Source organism: Antechinus flavipes, chromosome 5 (assembly GCF_016432865.1).
Source record: "Antechinus flavipes isolate AdamAnt ecotype Samford, QLD, Australia chromosome 5, AdamAnt_v2, whole genome shotgun sequence".
In the NCBI taxonomy this organism is placed as follows: Eukaryota; Metazoa; Chordata; class Mammalia; order Dasyuromorphia; family Dasyuridae; genus Antechinus; species Antechinus flavipes.
The window spans coordinates 108,194,198-108,219,302 of record NC_067402.1 but is presented as its reverse complement, the minus strand read 5'-3'; the positions used below and the strand labels follow the sequence as shown (position 1 = coordinate 108,219,302).

The 25,105-nt window shown below is 32.9% G+C and overlaps 1 protein-coding gene across 2 annotated transcripts in view; it reads right to left on the bottom strand.

Annotated features, from left to right (window-relative positions):
• The window catches only part of CNOT4 (CCR4-NOT transcription complex subunit 4), a 166,928-nt gene that overhangs the window by 21,966 nt on the left and 119,857 nt on the right, over positions 1 to 25,105 (bottom strand). For both annotated transcript variants that reach the window (XM_052001743.1, XM_052001744.1), the window contains exons 8-10: positions 7,141 to 7,198; positions 5,813 to 6,062; positions 4,051 to 4,548 (exon numbers count right to left, since the gene is read on the bottom strand). In XM_052001743.1, the coding sequence (XP_051857703.1) occupies positions 4,051 to 4,548; positions 5,813 to 6,062; positions 7,141 to 7,198 (806 nt within the window). The remainder of the gene's footprint in view (positions 1 to 4,050; positions 4,549 to 5,812; positions 6,063 to 7,140; positions 7,199 to 25,105) is intronic.

Here is a 25,105-nt window from a genome sequence, read left to right as displayed (position 1 = left end):
TCTTAAACTCAATGTGTCCAAAACTATTGGAACTGTTATGTTAGTATAAAGGACTGCTTGCCATCTAGGGGAGGGGGCGGAGGGAGGGAGGGAGGGGAAAAAAAAATCGGAACAGAAACAAGTGTCAGTATAAAGTAATTATTAAATAAAAATTAAATTAAAAAAAAAAAAAGGAACTGTTATGTTAGGACAGCTGGGAAGTGCAGTGGATAGTGAACCGAGTCTGAACTCAGGAAGACCTAAAAAGTTCAAATTCAGCCTTACATACTTATTGCTGTGTGCTATTGGAAAAGTTATTTAACCTTCATCTGCCTCAGTTTTTTCAATTATAAAATGAGGATAATAATAGGATAGAATAATACTTCATAGGGTTGGGTTTGGTGGGTTTGTTTTTTTTTAAGGATCGATTGAGTTTATATTCGAAAAATAGTTATGGCCAGTGCTGACACACAATAGGCGTTTACTCCAATAACATGCACTTATTCCCTTTTCTTCCTCCTTTTCCCCCAAATCCTCCCCTCTTCCACCATCCTCTCAGTCATTCAGTGTCATTCTCGACTCCTGCCCATATCCAATCTGTTGCCAAGGTCTGTCAATTTCACCAACTTCAGCTCCTGGCATTTTCCCTGCTATATCCCATATTGGAAATGATTTCCTTTTTCATATCTACTCCCTGGTTTTCTTCAAGTCCCAGCTAAAGGGAGTCTTCTGATATCCTTTAATTCTGATACCTTGATCATTTCCATTTTATCCTGTACATATAGTTTGCTTATACATAAGTGTTCACATGATGTCTCTCCTCTTGGACTGAACTCCTTGAGAGCAGAGTGTTTTTTGCCTTTCTGTAGTGCTCACCATAATGCCTGCACACAATAAGTGATTAATAAATATTGACTGAATGACTGAGATATCTTCACCACTTTAATTAAGGAAAGAAAACAAATCAAGTATTTCAAAGTACTTTCAGCTGGAATTAGAAAAACCTTGTTTGCATAAAACTTTCACCTAGAAACTGCTCTCTCCATAGTATCCTTTTAAAATCTCTCATTTATGCTTTATTTTTAGTTTAGCATTTTAAAATTTAACAAATGATAAACATAACATTGATAATATTGGCAGAATATTCCTGGAGAAAGAAAAGCCATGTTATATCCTATACAACTCCATAGAATTCACATTCAATACAGCATTCCAACAAATTATGCAGGTTGTCAATTATAAAATGTACATCATCCTAAGTAGAATCTAATAATAGTAATACTTATTGAAATATCTTTTGCTACTTCTTATGAATTTCTACTAATTCGTGTACTTGAGTATATAGTTCTATACAATGTACTCCTGCTAATGCCTGTAGAAAATTCTAAAGATAAATCCTTGAAATTGTTTCTACCTTCAAAGATCTTGCAATCCTATTCAAATGCAATTTCTATGAGTCAATAATATTGTTTCTAATATGGTTCAAGTGAAAATAAGAAGAAACACCAGGAAGCTCGTAAAGTAACTCAACACAGAACAATAAATCCTATTATTATAGAATCAGAAGGGCTCTTCAAGATAACCTATTCAACCTGCCCATTTTATAAACAGAAACTAGGATGGACATAAGCCATTTTTTTCCTATTTGAAGAAAACAGACAAAAGCATTTGTTTTTCACTCTTTATAGCTTCTCCTTGATAAGGGGACACCACCACCCCAAATAGAAATCTAGACAGAGACCTGATAGAATAAACATACAACAATGTTATAATAAGATAAATCAAAATACACAATTCCAAGGTCACGATAACCCTCGGGCAAGACAACCCAGAAAACAAACCTCAAATACTTAAGTATCATAAAATTTATTTTAGATGCTAAAATCTTAATAAAAATATCTTTTAATGAGAAAAACAAGAGCTATCCATGACCTAGCATGAAACATACATTACATGCCAAGTAAGCATGCTCAAGCAGTTGAAAAAATTTGAATATTTCAGGACACTTAAAAAGTGCAAAAACATCATGCCTCGCTTGGAGATGGGCAAAAAGACTGCCAATGACTGAGATCAGCCTGAGAAACCATAGGAACGATTGTATTAGCCTTGAGTTTATGAAATCCCCCCGCCCCACTTATTTGTTACCACAAAATAACCTAAGTTAGCTAGGAGGGACCAAAATGCTTTGCACTATAAATGAAGATTCCAAATCACTTAATAGTTACAACTATGGAACTCATTAACCAATAATTCTATTCTTTTGTGGTAGATGTTAATGTAAACTAGGGAAAAAGCAGTTAGCAAGCAAAAGCAAAAACACAAAATAGAAAGGCTGATAGAAACTCTACTGAGTTCATTTATTACATTTAATCCAAACTCCTCTGCCTGCCTTTCAAAGATTTCCATACTGTTTTCCTACTCTACTTAGGCAGTCTAGAAAAGAAGATGTATATGTATGAAGTAATGGGAAGGACTTCATACATATACATCTTCTTTTCTAGACTGCGTAAGTAGAGTAGGAAAACAGTATGGAGACATATCTACTCACTATCTCTTTAGTATGTCATATATTATTGTCATTCTGTTCATTTTATTCCTCAAATATTTTATCTCCTCTTTTCATATTTGCTTACATATAAATCTTATCTTTCAAGGTCAAGCTCTAACTGAAATCTTGTCTAGCTACTAAACAGTATGAGTTTCTGACTCCGAAACCATTGCACCATGCTGTGTTGTATTCTTGACAAATCTCAGCAGAATGACAGCTACAGAATACAGTTCAATAAACACCTGTTAATTTTTTAGTTTTTCTTTTATATATCATATGTGTGGAAATATAATTTTTAAAAATTATGTGGGACCAACTACTGCTATAATCAAATTAAAAGAGAAATGTCTACTACATAAAAGGCACTACTGGGTACAATCCCACTCAAAGCAATTAACTTGAACATAGATACAACTATATCTTTCACTCCCAGTTAGTTAATAGTCCTGTAAGTATCTTTTACTGGTTATTAGGAAAACTGAGCAAGAATACTTGGAATGATCATAGTAAATGCATTACTTCTAAAAAAAAATAAATTGACATATGTATCCTAGTGATAGCATGTCAGCAACAACACATTCATCTTCACAGGTGAACAGGACACTGTTGTCATTACAATGTGAAAAAATCTTAAAGACCCTGGGAGAAATCAGGTGGAAAAGCAATATATCATCTGAAAAATCCAAGAGAGTAAAGTTCCCAGGTGAAAGCAACTCTGAAATCCAATTAAAGAATACTATTAAAAACAAAATGAATACTTTAAAACTCAAAGACAGGGAATTTAAAATGTTCCAGTGAGATATCAAACTAAGAATTATAAAATATTTTTCTATAAATAGGGAAAATCTTGGAACACTAAACATTCAAACATCTTGACCAGATCAACTTTTTCTTTGTAGATGCAAAAATTTTATACATATATAAATTATCTGTGGAATATCAATACTGAGAAGTTCACAAAACACAAAAGTTTATTAATATGCAGTAAGATCTCTGAAATATGTTTGAATATATTAAAGTGAATAATCTACCCAAAGTTGGTGACAAATTGCTCTATCCCTCATGCTCTCACTAATTACCATCATTAAACATTTTAGCACAAGTTTTAAAGAAAGTGAAATCAGCACCTGTACTTTGATGCTCAACTCTATAGTACCATAATTTCAGAACATTTTTTTCCTTTTTTACATATGTGTGTGTGTGTGTATAATATATATATAAAATCCAAATGCAGTAAGATGGCTGTACAAAAAAATTAAAGGTACCCACTATGCAAAATAATTGTTCAAAATAATAATTAAGATTTTAATACTCCACCATCCTTATAAAGCTCAATGTTACAAGGCAAAGCATCCAATTAAACCTTTCCAGGATTATTATAAAAAGTTTTTAAAATAACCAACATTTCCACAGAAATTTTCAGGAAATCTAGTTCTAGTAATTGATTATTCTCTCCCTCCTCACCCAAGAAACCTGAAGGCATGAGTCATTTGCAAATTCATGGAGGCTTCAAATGAACCTACCTGCTATAGGGATCCCTCCCAGACCTGTGCTGTGCTGTGGCGGGAGATTCAAGTCCAAGAAATTACTATTTGAGGTGGGATTTGCTGTGTGGTTCAAGTGCATGATGCTATTTCGTGGAAAGGCCATCCAAGGATAGCGGGCTGCCTGGCCTGGAAAACTGAATGAATTATAAACCGCCCGGTGTTGCTGAAACTGAGGGAACCTCTGTGGCAAGACTGAAAAGGTGCTACTGAGAGAGTTGGCATTTGTGGGTGCGGCAGGATGCAGAAATCCAGGGCCTGGCCCTTTGGCGGTTGTAGTGTGTGAGGAAGGGTTCTGAAGAGATGTGGGCGAAAGGGAAGGTTGATCTTGGACTGACAGTTCCTTCTCAATCAGGTCTGCTAAGGCTTTGCGAGTGATGTCAAAGGGATCAAACCCCAAGTCATCCTCTTGCTGTTTAGAGGAACCAAAGCCAAATGCTGCTTGCCAGTCTGTAGAGGATGACACTGGGATTGTTTCTGTCAGGAGGGAAAAATTATAGTTAATAATGTAATGTACATAAATCCACACTTTAATTTCCTCTGAAGCAGTATGTATGTAGAATATGAGAATTTTGTCAAATATATTTCTGCCGTTCGGTTTTATCTAGCTCTTTGTGACCCCATCTGGGATTTTCGTGACTAAGAGACTGGAATGGTTTGCCATTTCCTTCTCTAGCTCATTTTACAGATGAGAAAACTGAGGCAAACAGGATTAAATGACTTGCCCAGAGTCACAGAAAGCCAATTTTGAACTCACAGTCTTCCTGACTTCAGACACAACATTTTATCCACTGTACATATAGCTGCCCAAATATAATATACCAAGAGATAGCTAAAAGCTAAATATTCTGCTATCATATGCTTTTATGAGAGTTTTATTCACATATAGATACCTTATGTTTTTAATAATTCAATAATGAAATAATGAAATTCAGTTGCCATAAATGGATAATTTTATTGTAGAACTGAGTAAAGAAAAAATATTCAAATATTAATCACTGCTCTTTATAATCAAAACTCAGAATGGGTTATTAAAATGAATTCATAGTGAAGAATCAATATTTCTCTTTCTTTGTTCCCTTCTTTCCCTCTCAATTCAGAAAGGGAAGATAAATGAAATTAATATTGGTGAAAAAAACAGGGTGAAAATCAATTTGATGTACGGTATATATATATATATATATATATATATATATATATATATATATATATATATATATATATACATATATATATATATATATATATATATATATATATATATATACACACACACACACACACACACACATATATACACACACATACATACTGCAAGAAATACAGGTACATAATTTAATAATCCTAATGTCAGTTTATTTTCTCTATTTTTATTTAAATGGAATGCCCTAGGGATTTTCATGAATGCTATTGACATTTTATTTAATTCGATCTTTTCTAAGAGAAAAGATCTGAAGTGAACATAAAAATTGTATAACTGGGGAATACCATATTTAATGTCTAGTCCTAAACCATATACCTCTGTGCTACTGAAAATAAAGCTAAAGTAACACTGTAAAAACTGAATTTTGATTCTAAAATAGGTACATTAGTACTTGGCGATACTTTAAAAGTTTTTAGTTTTAAAGTCTTTTAACATTTTCAAAAACTTTTAAAATTTCTAGTTTAAAAAAGGGGAATCAAATCTATCTATTTATGAGTTTCATGAGGCTACCATGTTGAAAGACTCAAGCATTCATACCTGATGTGAAGAGGCTCTGTGGTTCTGGTGCTGTTGGCCAGTCATTGGAAGTCTGTGGGGAACTGGGGAATGGGGGTAGCCCACTAGGGATAGGGTTGGGGTGCCGGAAGTTGTCCGAGAATAGTGACTGTGACTCTGTTACTGCCCCTTCAAAAGGGGACCTTGCACTGTGATTAGATGAACTGATGGGGATGACTGGATTAGGTTTTGATAAACCAGGAGGTGGTGATGGTGTATCACTGTTAGATATCTAAACAGAAGGGGAAAAAAAAGGAATGAAGAAAAGTGAATCTTTTAACTCACATATAACATATATAAGAATAAATGAGAGGTTGGGGGACATGGAGTTAATAGAATTTATACAGCATTTATTATGTGCCAGGTACTGTACTAACACTTTACAAATATCATATTATTTGAGTCTTACAACAACCTTGTGTTGGTAATGCTGTAATTCTCAATTTAAGGATGAAGAAACTGGAACAAACAGAGATTAAGTGGCTAGTTCAGGGTCACACAGCTAAGAAGTGACTGGGGCTAGGCTTGAACCGTCTTCCTGATTTCCAGGTTTACTAACTACCCACTGAATGACCAAGATGTCTTTGTTAATTCCATTTCATGTGAACATATAGCCACTGCCAATCATTTATGTTAACATTTGTAAGTAATAACCTAACACAAAATATTAGGTAGAGAGCAGATAGAAAAATAGAATGCCTCATACAGAAAGGTCACATAAAAACCTAACTACAACACTAGCCAAAAATAACAACAAAAAATATGCCAAAAAATGCCTCTAAATAGTCAAAGCAGATGCCAAAAACAATATCCATACTCACGAACTTTACAGAGTGAGGAAAGCCTCAAGAACTAAATCAAACTTAAAATTGGATACAAATCTAACAAGATGGCTTTTTTTTTTCTCTCCCAACTTACAACTACTAGGAAGGAGCTAAGTAGAGAATTTTTTAGAGGCTCATTAACAGAATTAACAGAAAAGGAAAAAAAAAAAGACAATAACACAAATAACTGGAGACTTATATACCTCAATAGTCCCTAAGAAGATGACAATATCAAAATATAATAACAGATAATGCAATAATATAATTTTTTAAAAGGCACTGATTCAACAAGAGCTTCAATTATATTTGCTGTATTCTGTTTAAAATAATTTCTGTTGTGTTTAAAATAATTTCATTAAAAATAATTAAGTATATTCAGAGATATAAGTGAAAAGATTCAATTATATGGAAAACTGATGTACATAGCATATACCTCATTCTTCAGTGTTGTCAGAAAAAGGAGATATTGCTCAACCAAAATCTTACCTGTTGGGAATTTTCACCATTCCCTATACTGAGGGAATCTGAAGGTTTGTCAATGGGGCTGTAGGGAACACAAAGCAAAAAATTCAAGTAAACTCATGCCCCCAACAAAATGCACAGAGAACAACCTATTATGTAATGACAATCAAATACTTACTCAAGACCTACTATGTTCAAGGCATTGTGCTACCCTCTGGGGAACTCAAAAAGGAATAAAATAAGGTGCTGGCTCTGACAGAGCTTACAATCTAATAAAAAAAAATTCAAATTGCTCAAAGACAATTCAACAAACCTTATATTAAAACAAAAAAATTTTTGTGTGTATAAGTTATATTAGATGGCTACTGGAGTACCTTTAAATTCTCAAAATCTGTGATTAAAAAAGGAAAATCTTTACTGCTTAAATCAGATGATAGTCTAATTTGTTTATCTACAGCCAAATCTACCAAATTAAGTTTTATTTATATAGATAAAAGCATGCTGCCCTATGGTATTCCAAAGCAGCAACTTCTCAGTTACTAAAGATAATTAATAAAAATGGACTATATCAGTTAAAAAATTCTCCTGGTAAATTTAAAAGCAAAAAAAAGATATTTTAAAGATTTTAATATTTCAAACACAAGAATTCAGAATCTATATAGCTATAAATAAAGAACCAAGTAACTGAAAAGATTTCAGGGTTCAGGGTTGGGTCAGAATAATGTAGAAAAATATTTTTAAAATTAGAGATTTAAAGTAATATGAATGGACAGTTTTTAAAAAACAGAATTGAAAATTTATAGGGAAAAGAAAGTAAGAAATACAATTAAGGAGCACTTTGAGAAAAACACTCTTGTAAGAGTAGATATGTTCCCTGAAACTAAAACAAATCAATCATTATCAGAACTAATCAGTCAGTATTTGACAAAGTACAGAAAAAGAGAAAATTAAACCAATGAAACAGAAGAAGGAAGTCAAAAATAGACCAAATATATACAAAAATCTTAAAAGAGTTTGATAAACATATGAAAAACAAAAACTAGGGAAAGGATTCATTATCTAATAAATACTGGGAAAAATTTGAAGTCTGAATATAATTTATATTCTCATCTTATATTAACTATAATAATTTTCTCATGGATAATATATTTAAAAGCCAACTATAAATATTAGCAAAAGTAATGGTACAAATGATTTAAATTATAAATGGGAGATACATTTTTACCTAATGTTCAAACTAAAGAAATATTAGTGAAGCTAATAAATTTATCTACATTAAAATTTCTATACAACAGCAAAGAGAAGTAACCAAGATAAGAATAAAGCAATAGATTTAGTATTTACAATAAGCAGAACAGACAGCAACTAAACATAGACAATATACAGAGATTGATACAAATGTTCATGGGAAGCATACTTCTTATAAAGGATATGAACAATTTACAATCTAATTCAAACAAATTGTAATCACTCAAAAAAGGCCTACCTAACAATCTAAGTAGAACATCTGATACACATACAACAAAAATTTTAAGCAATTACTATGTACAGATCATTGCGCCAGAATACAATGTTTATATAAGACATCAAAAAGACTAAAATATATCAGGGAAATTAAAAACTAATAGTTATAAAATACAATATTATGTAAAAATACATCAGAAATTTACAAAATCAATTGCTACATAAGATCTGAAAGCAATAATTATTATTAAACTTAGGATGTGAAAGGTTTCACAAAGCAGCTGGCATTTGAGTTGAATTTTAAAGCACAGGTAGGAATTCAATTGTCTAAGAAAGGCAGATCAAGCACTGCATGCACAAGGACTGATCATGAACATAAAGGAATGATAATGCTTCCTGAATAGGGGTGGCTAGGTGGGATTGGGCCATGGGGAGGTGAGAAACAATCACAGAACTAGTGAAACATAAGAGTGTGAGGCGAGAAGATGAGAGGAACCAGACAACTACATGGTACCTATCTGTGAAGGACTATGAACGCCAAGCACAAGAGTTTAGGTTTTATTTGGAAGTGAATGCAAATATCTGAAGTGACATGACATGAATGTAGAAGATATAAAGATGTTGTAAATGTAAAAACCATCAACAAGAATAACATTTGAATTTTATTCAAAAACAGAATAAAATCACATAACCCTTACCATAACAAGCTAGAAATTATTCAAAAAGCTTTTGTCTCCTTGGTCTGGAGTTCTGTCAACACTAAGCTTCATTCTCTTTGTTTTAAACAAAATTTGATAGCATTTTAGTCTATGTGTCAATCAATAATCAATAAGTGTTTACTGTGTACCAATAACATGCAAAGCAAGGGAGACACAAAGAAAGATAAAAACAACCTGTGCCCTCAGAGAGACCATATTTTAAGGAGGGAAACAACAAATAAGCAAATTAGATCCACATGAACTATATATACAGTATTAATGGGAAACAATCTCAGAGGAAAGACAATCAGCAGACATGAAGGAGGAAACCTGGAAGTCTCTTGCAAAAGGTGAGGTTTTGAGCTGAGTCTTCAAGGCAGTGTGGAGATGGAAGGGACAAGTCAATGAAAAGGAAAAGCTGAAAGCTGGTATATTTTGTATGAGGAATGCCAATGTCACTGAATTGTAGAATTTAAGAAGAATGGAAGGAAGGAAAAGATTGTGAATGATGTTAAAAGCCAAATAATTATAACTAACCTCTGAGGTAATAGGAAGCTCCTGAAAATTACTGGTCAAATCTGTATCTTACAAAGATTGCTCTGGCAGTGGAAAATGGATGAGATGGAGAGAGATTTGGGATAAGAAGCCCAACAAAATGGCTATTGCAACCCAGCATCAAAGGTCAACAAGGACATAAGGGTTTGTACCAATGTGAAAGCTATATGATTAGAGAAGGTGCATATGTATGAGATGCAACAGTAGAAGAATACTGAATATGTATAATGAGTACCAGAAAGGAGTCGAGGATGGCACATAGGTGTAAAGCCTGGGTAACTGGGAGGATGGTAGTAGTCTTGAGAGTAACAGGGAAGTTAAAAAGAAGAGAGGAATTGGAAGAAAAAAGTTAATGAGTTGTGTTTTTGGATTGAGATATCCAAAAAGCAACTGATGATGACAAATGAAGTTAGTGAGATAAAAGCTAGATAAAAAGAACTGAAAATCATCTACATAAAAGTAATTTAATACATGAGCGCAAGTAAGAAAGTGCAGAAATTTTTTTGTATCATGGGTCTCTTATCTAATGAACTTATGGACCTCTTTTCAGAATAACATTTCATAATACATGAAGTAAAATACATGGGGTTTGCAAAGGAAACCAATTATTTTGAAAGAGTTATCAAAATGCTAAGTAAAGTGAGCAGAACCAAGATCATCGTACACAGCAACAACAAGATTATGTGATGATCAATTTTTATGATTGTGTCTCTTTTCAACAATGAAGTGATTCAGGCCAGTTCCAATAGTCTTGTGATGAAGAGAGCCATCTGCTCTCAGAGGACTGTGGGGACTGAGTGTGAATCACAACATAGAATTTTCTCCTTTTTTGTTATTTGCTTGTTCTCATTTTTTTTTTCCTTTTTTGATCTGATTTTTCTTGTGCAGAAACATGTAAAAACATGTTTAGAAGAATTACACATGTTTAACCTATACTGGATTACTTACTGTCTAGGAGAGAGGGAAGAAGGAAGGTAGGGAGAAGAATCTGGTTGAAAACTATCTTAGCATGTATTTTTAAAATAAAAAGCTATCACTAAAAAAAAATTTTTTTAAAGAAATAGTTATCAAAAAAAAAGTCTCTATGTTTGTTTGTTTTTAATTTATGAACTCCCTGAAATATATCCACAAACTCATAAAGGATCCATGGATCTGAGATCTAGAACCTCTGGTACAGAAGAATAAAAGAGGAGGACCCCAGGTAGACTCCTGGAGAACCACATTTAGTGGACATTATCTGAAGAGTTAGCAAAAGAGACTCAGGAGTGGGACAGACAAATGAGAGCACAACCTGGAAAAAGGAGAAAGAAACTAAGAGAAGAGAGTGAATGACCTTCGGTGTCAAAGCCACAGGGTGGACAAGAAGAGTCTGTATGCAATTCTGATTCTGTTGATTTTGCTTTGCATCACTTCATACCCTCAAGTGTATGGGGAAGAATAATGTTAGATACTGCATCTGAAAATTCCCTGTATACTTCATAGTTAATATCATATAGTATCATAATATTCAATTATTTTAATGACAAAATTTATTTACCTAGTCTATTTTTAGACAGATTGTTTTTAATTATTTGGCTTTTATAAAGATAAAGATTTGAATTTTTTTAAATGATAGGTCTATTTTTTTATTTATTATATATTTAAGATCAAGTCTTAGGAACAAAATCCCAGCATCAAAGGTCAAGATGAGTTTTGTAATTTAATGTAAAATGTCATACAACATTGATGAGTCTTATCACTTGTATTCATGGATCAGTTCCTTTTTTAGAATCAAAGTGTCAAAACCTTATCTGCTATATTTACTGAAAATATTTTCCCATCTGTCATTATTTTATCTTTATTTTTTATATGCTGTGCAAAATCTTTTTATTTTTGTATTAATTCAGTTCTATTTCAATACATCAAATGGTATGGAGGAAATCCTGGATCCTCAAAGGTCATACCATCAGAGTGGAAGCTAAGGCAGGCTATACCTTGCCGAAAAGGCTTCAGGTATGACCACAGAAAAAAACAGTGTTAAAGTTACTGAATTGAGAGACAGAGCGAGAGAGAAATGGAAAGGATAGTAACACAACCACTACAACATATTCATGTCAAATTAATCCAATAAAAATCAGATACCATTAGAAAAGCAAAAATATCTAAAAATTAATCAATAAACAAAAATATATTAAGTATCTACTTTATGTATGGTACTATGCAAGGTACTAGGAATACAAAAATGAAACTGTTCCTATCTTTATTTACACTATCTTTTCTAAAACACATTTTAGTAAAACATTTTGTACTCATTCAATAAACTCCATTGGCTCCTTATTGCTTCCAGAATCAAATATAAACTATTCTGTTTCACTTTTAAAGCTTTTTCTCACCTGACACATGCTCTATGACTGAGATTGGCTAAGTATACCTGCAAGAATATAGTTTTTGCATATGATATACCAAAAAAAAAATCTATTTATCATCATAGAATGTGTGAAATATGTAGACTATTAGATCCCAATATGATAATGTTTGTGGATTAGAAAAAAGTCTTTGAGCTGATAAGGCAAAAACCCATCTTAAAAACTCCCATGCAAAATGTTTCCCTAGAAGATAGCTCCCATGCAGATGCCAAAATTAAAGGAGATTTCCTGAAAGATAATCTTTTTTTTTTCCGGACAGTCCTCTAATACTTATTATTAATTATTATTATTATATAATTGTCATTTATATAATAATAATGGCTAACATCAAATGAAGTAGCCAACAAGATGTGTGCACAAAAATGTTTGTAATTGTCATGAAGATGCTCATTTCTAAAATGTGGCAGCCATAGTAGATTATCTTTAAAATCTCAGTTTTACACCTACAATGCTAAGACCCAACATAGAGTTAAAGTGGAAGAACCTCTTGTGAGATCCTGTTGCTTGAAGATGACCCTGTGCTAACTGCATCAAATCTCAGAATACTGGAGAACCTCCTAAATGTTATCCACTGTCATTCTAAAATACTCAAACTATCTGTAAGGAAGGGAAAAGTGGACAAGAACTATCTACAGTTAAAACTGTGTAATATAGCTGACAATTAACAATCCATGGGGTTCATCTATCAGTATATATCTTAAACAAACAGCAAGTAGATAATGAGTTAGATTCATAATGGAATAGAGAGGGAGTTAGATTACCTTAGGGAATTTCTTTTAAAGGCTCTATCCTTTCCCTTAAAACAAAGGCGAAATTCTTTCAGTGTTCTTCCAGTGCTGTTATATAGTCTCAAGTCATAGAATGCTATAGTCTCTAAGGAATAACACATGTAAAACATCTATTTGTTTTATGTGCTAGATGAGTATAAAGAATGAAAGCATCCTTATTCACCATGAGCTTCTATTTAAATGGGGGATAAAAGTACATATAAAACATACACAAAATAAAGAAATACAAATAAATACAGGCACTATTTTGTGTACACAAACAACTTAAATGGTTATATACAAAGTAGTTGGGAGAGAAAGTATTTAGGGAGTCATCATGCAGGAGAGGCTTCATGTAGGAGATGGTGCTTGAGCTGCATCTTTAAAAAGAAAGAGACTCTATGAGGCAGAGATAAGGAATAAGTACAGGATGAGGAATAACAGGTAAAAGACATGGAGATGGAGAAAAAATGTCATGAGTAAGAGAAGGCCAGTATGGCTATCTCTCGGAATAAAGACGTTCAGGATGTGTCAGGTTTTAAAAGCTATATAGAAGGCAAAAAGAAGCTAATGGAATAAGTTGATTATGGCAGTCATAATGGTACAAAAGCAAAAGACAGTGTGAAGAATGGATTAGGTTGCTGTAATAATCTGGGTAACAAACAAGGAGGGTCTGAGCTAAGGTGTAACTGGATAAATGAAAAGAAGGGGTCAGATTCAAGAGATGTTAAGGTAAAATGACAAGATTTGGCAACTGCCTGGATATGACAGGAAGAGCAATGTAATGCTGACATTATAAACCCAAGATGCTAAATGGACTGTGAAATCTTCAACAAAAACAGGTAAGGTTTGGGTCAAAAAATATTTAGTTCAGTTTTAGGACATTTCAAGTTAGAGGCATAACCAAAATATGCAATGGAAAGTGTCTAAGAGGCAACTGATATTAGAAGAATAACTCTCAGAGTTTGGACATTTGCACAAAGATTACAGGTAAGCCCATGGAAGTTTATAAAGTTACCAAAAGTAAGAAGAATATAGACCAAGGGTTTTTAACTGTGTGTGTGTGTGTGTGTGTGTGTGTGATTAAACCCTCCCCCTCCCCTCTATGAGTTATAGGGTGGTATGGGAAGTCTATGAAATCTGTGAACCTCTTTTAAGTATTTTTTTTTTAAAATGAATAAAAACCACAGAAAATAAAAAAAGACAGAATTACAAAGGAAACATATATCTATAATTTTTAAATATAAATACATTTTGTATATTTGTAAATAAAAATAATATACATAATTCTTGTTATCAAAATATTAAAAGTTCCCAAGTTCACAGATCACTTCCCCTCCAACCAAAAAAACAATCCTTGGACCCTAAGTCTTAGCATAGAAGGAGAAAAGAAAATCCAGGACAGAAGTCTGGGGGATATCCATGATTAATGACCATAATATAGTTGATGAATCAGTAAGGAAAACTAGGGAACATGGTCAGATATACAGATGGTAAACCAGGAGACAGTGATGTCATGAAAATACAGAAAATAGAATACCAGAAGGAGAACTTGGTCAACAGTAACAAAATGTAGCAGAAAGATCGAAAAGGATTAAGGTTAAGAAAGAATAGCTTATTTAACAAAGAGAAGAAGTTCTATGACTAAAAGTAAAATGACTACAGTGGTCAAACTAAGCAAATTTTGGGGACCACAAAGAAGATAAAATTGAAGCTTGAAATGTGAGGAATCCAACTGCAAGACATTAAAAAAATGTAAGAATTTTGAACTAGAACGAGACAATGAGAAAGAGCCAAGAGATACACCTATAAGTTTCATCTTTTTTGTTTGTTTTACTTCATAGTAAAAATGTTGAAGCCATAAAGACAAACAATATCATTGTTAACTCTTGGAGAAGAAAGTTTCATTTTGGTCATGAGCCTGAACGTTAGTTTGCAAAAGGATGAAGAGTGAGTAAAAGAAATTTAGATAAGTTTCTGGTAATTTGGCTGAAAAGAAAAAGGATATGAAACAATTCTTGAGGAATAATAGAATCTAGTAGATGTTTAAGGAGTCTTTTGCATGTTTGAGAGCAATAGATCACTTTAAAAAGGACCAGTTGTTAGAAAGAGGTTGAAGATTTGAGAGAGATGGCAGAGATGATCAAAGATGCTAGCTGCTAGAGAGAACTTGGAATAAAGTACACATGGAAAATAGCTGACCACAATAAGAAGAAAAGTTGCATCTTTTTAAAAGACTAGGGAAAAGGAGATTAAGTATGGGATGTGAACAGGCCTTTGAGATGAAGAGTGGAAGAAAAGTTCAAATCAAAGTCTCAGTGTTTTCTACAAGGTCCTTAGCTAAAAGGTAGGAAGAGGGAAAAAAAAGATTAAACTTTAGGGGAAAAGATAAAGTTTAGGTTAGTTTTTTGGGGATGTGAGATAGAGCATGAATTAAAGAAATGTCTTACTGCAACCAGGGTCCAGTTGAGGCTGTCAAGAAAAAGTGAAGAAGACTCCCACCATGTTGGATGAACTTATGAGAAGATACAGTTAAGAGTTGTACAGGATGGGCAGGAAAAGACAGGTTACTAATGACATCACAGAAGTATGTGAATAAAAAACCTTAATATATCAATAATTCCTTCTGTGTGTTTGATAAAATTGTCCTCTTTTAAGCTACATTATTATTCTTCCTTCCAGGTTGATTTTAAACATATATATTTTTAAATTTTATTAAAATGTTTTTTTTTCTACTTTACTACCTTCATTTTCCCTATCTTCTTCCCCACACAGTGAGCAATCTTTTTACAAAGAATAAAAAACTTAAGCAGTTCAGTAACATATCAACTAAGCCCCACAGCAAATGCAAGTCTATAGTGTCCCACCACTGCAAAGAAAGCAAACTCCATGTTCATATCTCTGCTTCAGCAGCAAGCTTGGTGAATATAATGAATAGCATTGATTTGTTCATTTTTGTAATAGTCATTCTGTTTTTGTCTTTGCTTATTTCATTTTAGGTCATATCATCAAGTCTTCCCATATCACCCTATAATCACAACATTCATTCCTTTTTACTATGCACTAATATTTAACTACCTTCATATTTAACAGCTTATCTACTGATGGGCCTCTACCTTGTTTCCAATTCCTTATGAGTATGGCTCTATAAACATTTTGGTATATATTGATCCTTTTTAATCTGTGACCTCTTGCGCTTATATGCATACTGGATCTCTGGATCAAAGAGAACAGGCATTTTAGTCACTTTCATAAAATAATTCCAAACTGCTTTCCAGATCAGTTGGAAAACTTTAAAAATATTTAGGATGCTACTACAATTATTTGTGCTGAATAATGTGTTATGAATATAAAAACTTTCCCTCTCCTAGAGCTCTCTTACTACCTATCAATAAGCATTTCTTTCTTTTTTTTTTAATTAAAGCTTTTTATTTTCGAAACATATGCATAGATAAATTTTCTACATTCACATTTGCAAAACTTTTTGTTCTCCCTTCCCCTCATTCCCTCCCCTAGATGGCAAGTAATCCAATGTATTCAACACTATATTCACTTTTTCTTGACAACTTCAACTGGACCCTGGTTGCAGTAACATGTTCCTTTTAATTGATACTCTATTTCATACCCCACAAAAACTAAGCTAAACTTGCCTACTATTTGTTTTGTGTCAGGCCCTGAAGACAAAGTCAAAAATTAGAGTGACTGCTGTAGAGGGCTGGAACTCTGAAAAGATGTACTTAAAATTCAGTATAGTTGATGAGATAATAATTCTCTAGCTATGGATGTATTCACTCTAGTTGAATAAATATACTTAAAATAATATGGTGATGTGATGGCTCTCCTAACAAGTTGGAGCATGCTCTGTATGAGGTAGTGCCCTGATTGTACTGGAGTAGTTAAAGGAGTCACAGAGGTCTCTCCATCTCTTGGACACTGCAATATCAGCTACAGAGAACACTTCAGGCTTCAGATTCCAGAGGCCAGACTCCATCTTTGACCAGGCAGCCTCCTTCACTTCACTCCCCAACTAAGCCCAAAGGCTCCGGCTGATCCCGGGGCCCACCAGAGAGCTAGCCCGGACATTACAGATTGTATTTATGGAGTTTATAGTCTAGCCAGAGAAAAGATATACATACCTGTATGTATATATACATAAACCACATAGATTCATAAACAAAACTGATGTAAGATAATTTGGAAAGAACCTGAGGAACTGGTAAGGGCTTCATGAAGGCAGTGATACTTAATTGAACCTTGAAAGAAAATGAGGATTTAAAAAGGGAGATGAGAAAAGAGTATATATCAGGGAACAGAAAACACAAAAGTATGAAGAAGGGAGAAATAATTAAGATTGCCTGTTTGGATGGAATATAAGAGTACAAGAAAGGGAATAATGTATAATAAAAATAGAAAGATAGGTTGGGCCAACTTGTAATAGGTTTTAAATAACAAAAGGAGGTGTTGGTATTGAAACTAGAGGCAACAGGGAGCCACTGGGTTTTAATGAGTAAGAGAATGACATGGTAAAACCTAAGTTTATGAAAATCACTTTGATGGTTCTGTGGAAACGTGTAAGTTTAAGGAGAGGAGGCATAAATACCAACTCAGGATTGAGAAGACAAGGACCTTGTTTAGAGCTAAATGAATAGAAAGAAAGGGATCTGAAAGATATGGGGGGTTGAAAGAACTGTTAATAGATTGCATATTCGAGTGAGAGAACTTGGCATATTATGTATATCACTGATGTTATCAATCTTTGTACCTAGAAGGACTGTAGTATAGGAAATCTAGAATAAGAATGAGATTTAGGGAGTAAATAAGTAGTTCTCTTTTAAAAACATTGCATTTGAGATGCCTATGGGATAACAAATTCAAAATGTACAGCAGATAATTGGTGATAAGGAATTAAGAGTTCAACAGAAATTAGGGTGGGATATATAAATCTGGGAGTCACCTGCAAAGAAACTAAATAATTAAACTTATGTGAACTGATGAGAACATCAAGAAAGTATTGAAAGGACAGGACAGAACTTTGGGAGCAATCCACAATTAGGGGTCATGACAGTATCTAATACATAATAGATGCATAATAAACATTTACTGAATTGAAGTCAAAATATACTGAGGAAGGTTTGGCAAGGTAGAAGAACTAAGAGTAATTTTACTTTCTATTTTGGGTTTTTTGTTTTGTTTGTTTTGTTTTAATGTATGTGGTATACTGGACAGTATGCTAAATTTAGAGTCAGAAATACCTGAGTATTAATGCTCACCTAAATATTTACTATCTGACTGTGAAAAGGTCATTTTACCTCTATTCACCTCAGTTTCCTTTTCTGTAAAATAGGGATAACAGCATATACTTCACAGGATTGTTAGGAGCATTAAACAAGAACAAAGTGTTCTGAAAGCATTTTATGTGCTACTTAAATAATATGCATTGGTTTCTATTTCTGGATTCTCTTCTACCTGTTTATTCTTTTTCTATAGTAAATTTTTATAATTATTATTTTATAAAATTTTTAGACTATCTCACTCTTTGCCAATTTTCTTTTTTCTAGTTCTAAATATTGTTAAAAAAACTGTCAATCATTCCTAAACTTATAAATTTATAATTATAAACTTATAAAAACAAGCAAAATATTCTAAAACCATACTGACACCATATTGCATAGAATCAGATAAAGCCATAATAAAAGTGTCTAGAGATAATATAAAGATTATATATGACAGGTAAAATATTACATATCTATTTATATATGTGCTATATAAGAAATAATAGAATTAAAACTGGCAAAGTTATCAATAAGTGATTGATTAGTCTGGTTGATAGCAAATTAAACTACATTTGGGAACATCTGTATTTCTTTTGTTTGACTTAATGCATTACAAGGAAAAGGCCTCTGTTCATTTTTATCAAAGTCCCTTTGAAGTTATCTCTGTATAAGGTCCATTTTAGATTTTGAAGAGTTAATGTCCAAATATCTGATGTTTTATTATTGCAAGCAGGAAATTTCTATTAGTTTCCTTTGATTCTATGTTGAAATGTAAATGATTTTCAAAGTAATAATTTATACTCTGCTAATTTCTTAAAGTTATTTATTATCTCCCTTTAAATTTTTTTATTCACTGTTTTGTATTTTCTATGTAAGTAATTATGTTATCTGCAAACAAAGATGTTTTAAGACTTTTCATTGCTACTGCTTATTTAAGACATGAAAAACAACCCAATATTATTGCTAGAATTTCTGAAACTGTGACTAAATACACATGGACATTAGTTATTGTTCTAAGTGCTAGAGATGCAAAGACAAAAAAGAAAATACCCTTGCTCTCATAAAGCTTCCATTTTATTAGGAGAGACAACATGCATATAGAAAAATAATTATAACATTAATAAGTGCATGGTATATTGGGGAGAAAGGACACTAGCAACTGGGGAACAGAAAAGGATTCATAAGGCAGTGGTTGAACTTAATCTTGAAAAGATAAAGAGATTTTATCAAGCAAAAGTAAAGAGGAAATGCACTCTGCATGATATACAAGGGGGAATACAATGCAAAGGCTCATAATGGAAGATAAACTGTGGGAAGAAAAGAAGGCCAATCAGGTTATACTAGAGTTGCCAAACTTGAACCAGAATTCTATTTTTTTAGTTGTTTAACTTCATGACAAGCTACTCATTAAAAAAGATTAATCAAATGCAACATAAGGCAAATGAATAAAATCTATATTAAAGATTTCCCCAAATTCTTAGCATGATTTTAAGCTTAATAACTTGTGAAGTATAAATGCCACATATTTATTAAAAATTATTTAAAATATTGATGTTTCTTATTAAAATTCAACATAGCCAGCATCTTATACTATGTACAATGCTCTATCCAACTTCTGAACTTTGGAAAAAACTTTCATCAGCTCTGTTCTGTGACCCGATTATTTTATCCTAGTTCAAATGAAGCTGCCCCTCTGTTTGATATGTCTGATCTTAGTTATCACATCTTAACTAAAGATCTCTCTCAAACAGAATTCCAGTTTCCATCCTTGGGCTGTTCTGTCAAGACTGGTTAAAAGCTTACTTAGTTGGTGCTAACCACTCAAGCATGATTTACTAACATCTTGGTATTCTGCCTTCTATGTATTCCCCCTCTCCCTTTTCACCTCTTACTCTAGGAATAATAAGCAAATTACCATAACCATTGTCTCTGGAAAGGGCCTGCTGACAACTCTGTGCTTTTATTAGTCATACCTATAATTTCCTAGACCTAAAAACACTTTTCCCTAGTCACTATTTTCCAATTACATGTTGTCTCTGTTACTAGAATATGAACTTTTTGAGAGCAGAAGCTATCTCCTATATCTGAATCCTCAGTGTATAATATATTAAGTGTACAATTTTTTTGCATTCATTTATTCATTGCTCATTCATCAAATCATTTTATAGATGAAAAAAAGACACTGAGATTCATTGTGGTTAAATAACTTGCCCAAGACCTTACAGGAATAATTGACAAAAAAGGAATTCAAACTCAAGGTGGATGACTAAAGGCTCAGCACCTCAAGTTTCATTTTTTTTTTTTTTTTTATCACAGCACAATGCTTACTCACACAGTAGGAATGACTGCTGGTATCAGAGAGTAGAAGTGATCTGTTTTATTATAATACAATCACACCATGCCTTTAAATGTTAAAACTGGTAAAAATTCAAAAGCATCAATATCTCATCCTATGTTACCACTCTTATCTGCCTGTATTTACTGAAATGTGTAAAGTATAATTCCTCTACAGGACAATTAAGTGATGAAACCAAAATGTATCAGAGTTCAGAAGAGTAAGAGATCACTTCCAGCTGGAGTGATTAAGGAAGTTTTTAGAGAAGAGGCACTGTGAATCTTGAAGGAAAGATAGAACTTAGTTAAGCGGGGGAAAGAGTAACAGCATTACAAATTGTCAATAGTTCAGTGCATGGAGAAGTGTGGGATACTGCTAAGAAATAGCGTGAAAATTGGGGCAGCAGCAGCAGCAGAAAGAATATCTTTAGCTGCTATTGAGTATAATAGTTGATTTAGAGCCAAGATCTGTTGTTGCTAAAGGATTACATAGAATACAGTAGGTTGAAGCCAAATTATGAAACCCCTAAATTCCACGATACGAAATTTAAACTTCATACTCTACAGAATAGGGCACTACTGAAAGTTTGTTTGTTAAAAACAAAAACAAAACAAACAAACAAAAAACAGGGAAACAATAACAATGGTAATATGGAAAAACTAACTAGCCAAGATGGATTACAGCAGAATAGAGATTGGAAGCAAGGTTCCTCATTGGGAATCTTGTATATTTAAATGATCATGACACTAATTATGGAAAGGAAAACTGGCAAGAAATATTAAAAAAAACTCAATGTAATAAGTTAACTTTTCTTTACCAGACATCATTTAAGAGTTTCAAGTTTAATTATATGAATATATATCATTGTTAATCCAATAAAAATCCATTAAAATCACATTATAAACAAATTGTAGAATTTGAGGGCTATTTTGGCTATTGATGAGAGAATATTGAAGAGAGAATAACTAATAAAACTCACATAGCCATTCTCTTATTCAATCCCTTGTCTACAGGGTAATGAGTATGACTTTTCTTATGAGTAGCAATTTTTCTTAGAAACAACTCACATCAGTGACCAACAATATGCTTTGAGAATTTTTATCTGATAAAACTAAACAAAATATCCAAGTCCTTCATATAGTGGGAAAACCAGGATTGTTACAAAACACAGGAAGAGTATTACTTTGTTCCACCTAGTCTCAGTGGAGTAACTAGTTAAAGCACCAATAATTGTTGCCCAGGAAGAGGCATAAGCAATAAAAACAAATTATTGTATCCTTTTTCTATATAACTTGCAAAATGTCAATGAGTTTAAAATGTCCATTAAAATGTTATCTTCATATGGGAAACCTGGAACAGTTCCAAGTTTGTTGGGAAAATCAAGGTGCAATAATTGCATGAGATCAGATAATTAATACGATCAGTTCCAGAGAACTTAAATATTCAAAACAAAATTATAAAGCTTTTCCATATAAACTTTCATCTTTTCTCTTAGGAAATTATTTGCATTTTGTGGGGAAAATTGAATATAAAATTCATTTTGTATAACTCCTAACACAAAGCAAACAATTTATTTAGCGCTATACCAATCAGACTCCCAAAAAACTACTTTGATGAACTAGAAAAAATAACAACAAAGTTCATATGGAAAAACAAAAGGTCAAGAATTTCAAGGGATTTAATGAAAAAAAAAATCAAATGAAGGTGGCCTAGCTGTACCAGATCTAAAATTATATTATAAAGCAGCAGTTACTAAAACCATCTGGTATTGGCTAAGAAATAGACTAGTTGATCAATGGAATAGGTTAGGTTCAAAGGACAAAACAGCCAATAATTTCAATAATATAGTGTTTGACAAACCCAAAGATCCCAGTTTTTGGGATAAGAACTCATTATTTGACAAAAATTGCTGGGAAAATTGGAAATTAGTATGGCAGAAACTAGGCATTGACCCACACTTAACACCATACACCAAGATAACGTCAAAATGGGTTCATGATCTAGACATAAAGAATGAGATTATAAATAAATTGGAAGAGCATAGGATAGTTTATCTCTCAGACCTGTGGAAGAGGGAAGAATTTATGACCAAAGAAGAACCAGAGATCACTATTGACCACAAAATAGAAAATTTTGATTATATCAAATTGAAAAGTTCCCAATAAACTAGGAAAACATTTTTACAATCAAAGGTTCTGATAAAGGCCTCATTTCCAAAATATATAGAGAATTGACTCTAATTTATAAGAAATCAAACCATTCTCCAGTTGATAAATAGTCAAAGGATATGAACAAACAATTCTCAGACGAAGAAATTGAAACTATTTATAGACATATGAAAATATGCTCCAAATCATTCTTAATCAGAGAAATGCAAATTAAGACAACTCTGAGATACCACTACACACCTGTCAGATTGGCTAGAATGACAGGGAAAGATAACGTGGAATGTTGGAGGAGATGTGGGAAAACAGGGACACTGACACATTGTTGGTGGAATTGTGAACACATCCAGCCATTCTGGAGAGCAATCTGGAACTATGCTCAAAAAGTTATCAAACTGTGCATACCCTTTGATTCAGCAGTGTTTCTACTGGGCTTATACCCCAAAGAGATACTAAAGAAGGGAAAGGGACCTGTATGTGCCAAAATGTTTGTGGCAGCCCTGTTTGTAGTGGCTAGAAGCTGGAAAATGAATGGTTGCCCATCAATTGGAGAATGGTTGAGTAAATTGTGGTATATGAACGTTATGGAATATTATTGATCTGTAAGAAATGACCAGCAGATGAATACAGAGAGGATTGGCAAGACTTACATGAACTGATGCTGAGTGAAATAAGCAGAACCAGGAGATCATTATAGACCTCAACAACAATACTGTTTGAGGATGTATTCTGATGGAAGTGGATCTCTTCGATAAAGAGAGCTTATTCAGTTTCAATTGATCAAGGATGGACAGAAGCAATTACACCCAAAGAAAGAACACTGGGAGATGAATATAAACTACTTGCATTTTTGTTTTTCTTCCCGGTTTATTTATACCTTCTGAATTCAATTCTCCCTGTGCAACAAGAAAACTGTTCGGTTCTGCACACATATATTGTATCTAGAATATACTGTAACCTATTCAACATGTAAAGGACTGCTTGCCATCTGGGGGAGGGAAAAATCGGAACAGAAGTGAGTGCAAGGGATAATGCTGTAAAAAAATTATCCTGGCATGGGTTCTATTAATAAAAAGTTATTAAAAAAAGAAAAAAGAAAAAAAAAGAAACTATATTGATTTAATACAAATTGAAACATACTATTTTTCCCTTTCTTTTTTATTTGACTCTTCTTGTACAAAATGAGTAATATGAAAATGTTTGATATATTTGATTGTTACAGTCTCAGGGAGAGGATGAAGGGATAGAATTTACAACTCAAAACCTTAAATGAAAAAGTAAAAAAAAAATGAAAAGAGATTAGAGAGCATAAATGTATAATGAACCATGTTTAGTTCCATTCAGCAGTACAAGAATAAGAGTGAAGTCATATGGCAAGAGTAATATAAAATTGGGATTTGACAAGGCATGTTCACCATTAAAATAAGGGAGCAAGGAATTCAAGAGTAGAAGATAGTACAGAATTGAACTGGTTCAGCAAAGGTTTAAAAGTTTGGGAAGTATAGCACTGCTGAATGAAGGAATGCAACAATGAAGATGAATAGAGGCACTGGGGAAATGAGGCATAGGAAGAAGTGGAAAGGTTACAAATTATCAGATCAGATAAAGGAAATCCAGAGTTCTTGAACCTAAATGCAGAACTCCTATGAATGATTGCAAAATTAAAATTATGATAATCTCTATGAATATGTAAAGTAGAGTGGAGAAGACTGAGAAACTTGAAAGGTAGGGTATTTGAGGGATTTTCAAAAGGTATGGTGAAGAGAATGAGAAAACAAGAAGGGATAAAGTAGACCACAAGACAAACAATGAACCGGATAAGAAAAAAGGGAGACTAAACCAGAATGTAAATTAATTAATAAATTTTGATTAAATGAATCAAAAAATTGATGGACAATGACATTAAATACAGAATGAAAGCAATCAGGGAAAGGTGTACGCAGACACTCCTATGATATCTCATATGAATAATAGCAAATGTAATCCGTTTTGGAAAAAGTGACAAGAAAAATAATAATCAGGAAGGAGTCAGGTATCAGGAAATGCCAAAAGATGGGTATGATAAGGATAAAATAAAGTTTCCAACTTGATTCTATGACTTTCTGGAAGGTGCTTGGAGTAGGTAAGATAAAGAAGAAAAAAAGTAGTTTTAGAAGTAATTTTTGTTTCTTAGGAATATTCCTTGTTTCTAAACACTCCCCATTTCATGGACATTTACTTTGTTCCCCAGGTCTTTGCTATCAAATAACACGCTGCTGCTTTAGATATTTTAGCGTATATGAGGCCTTTCTTTATATCCTCTTTATTTTAAATGCCTAACCTTAGAG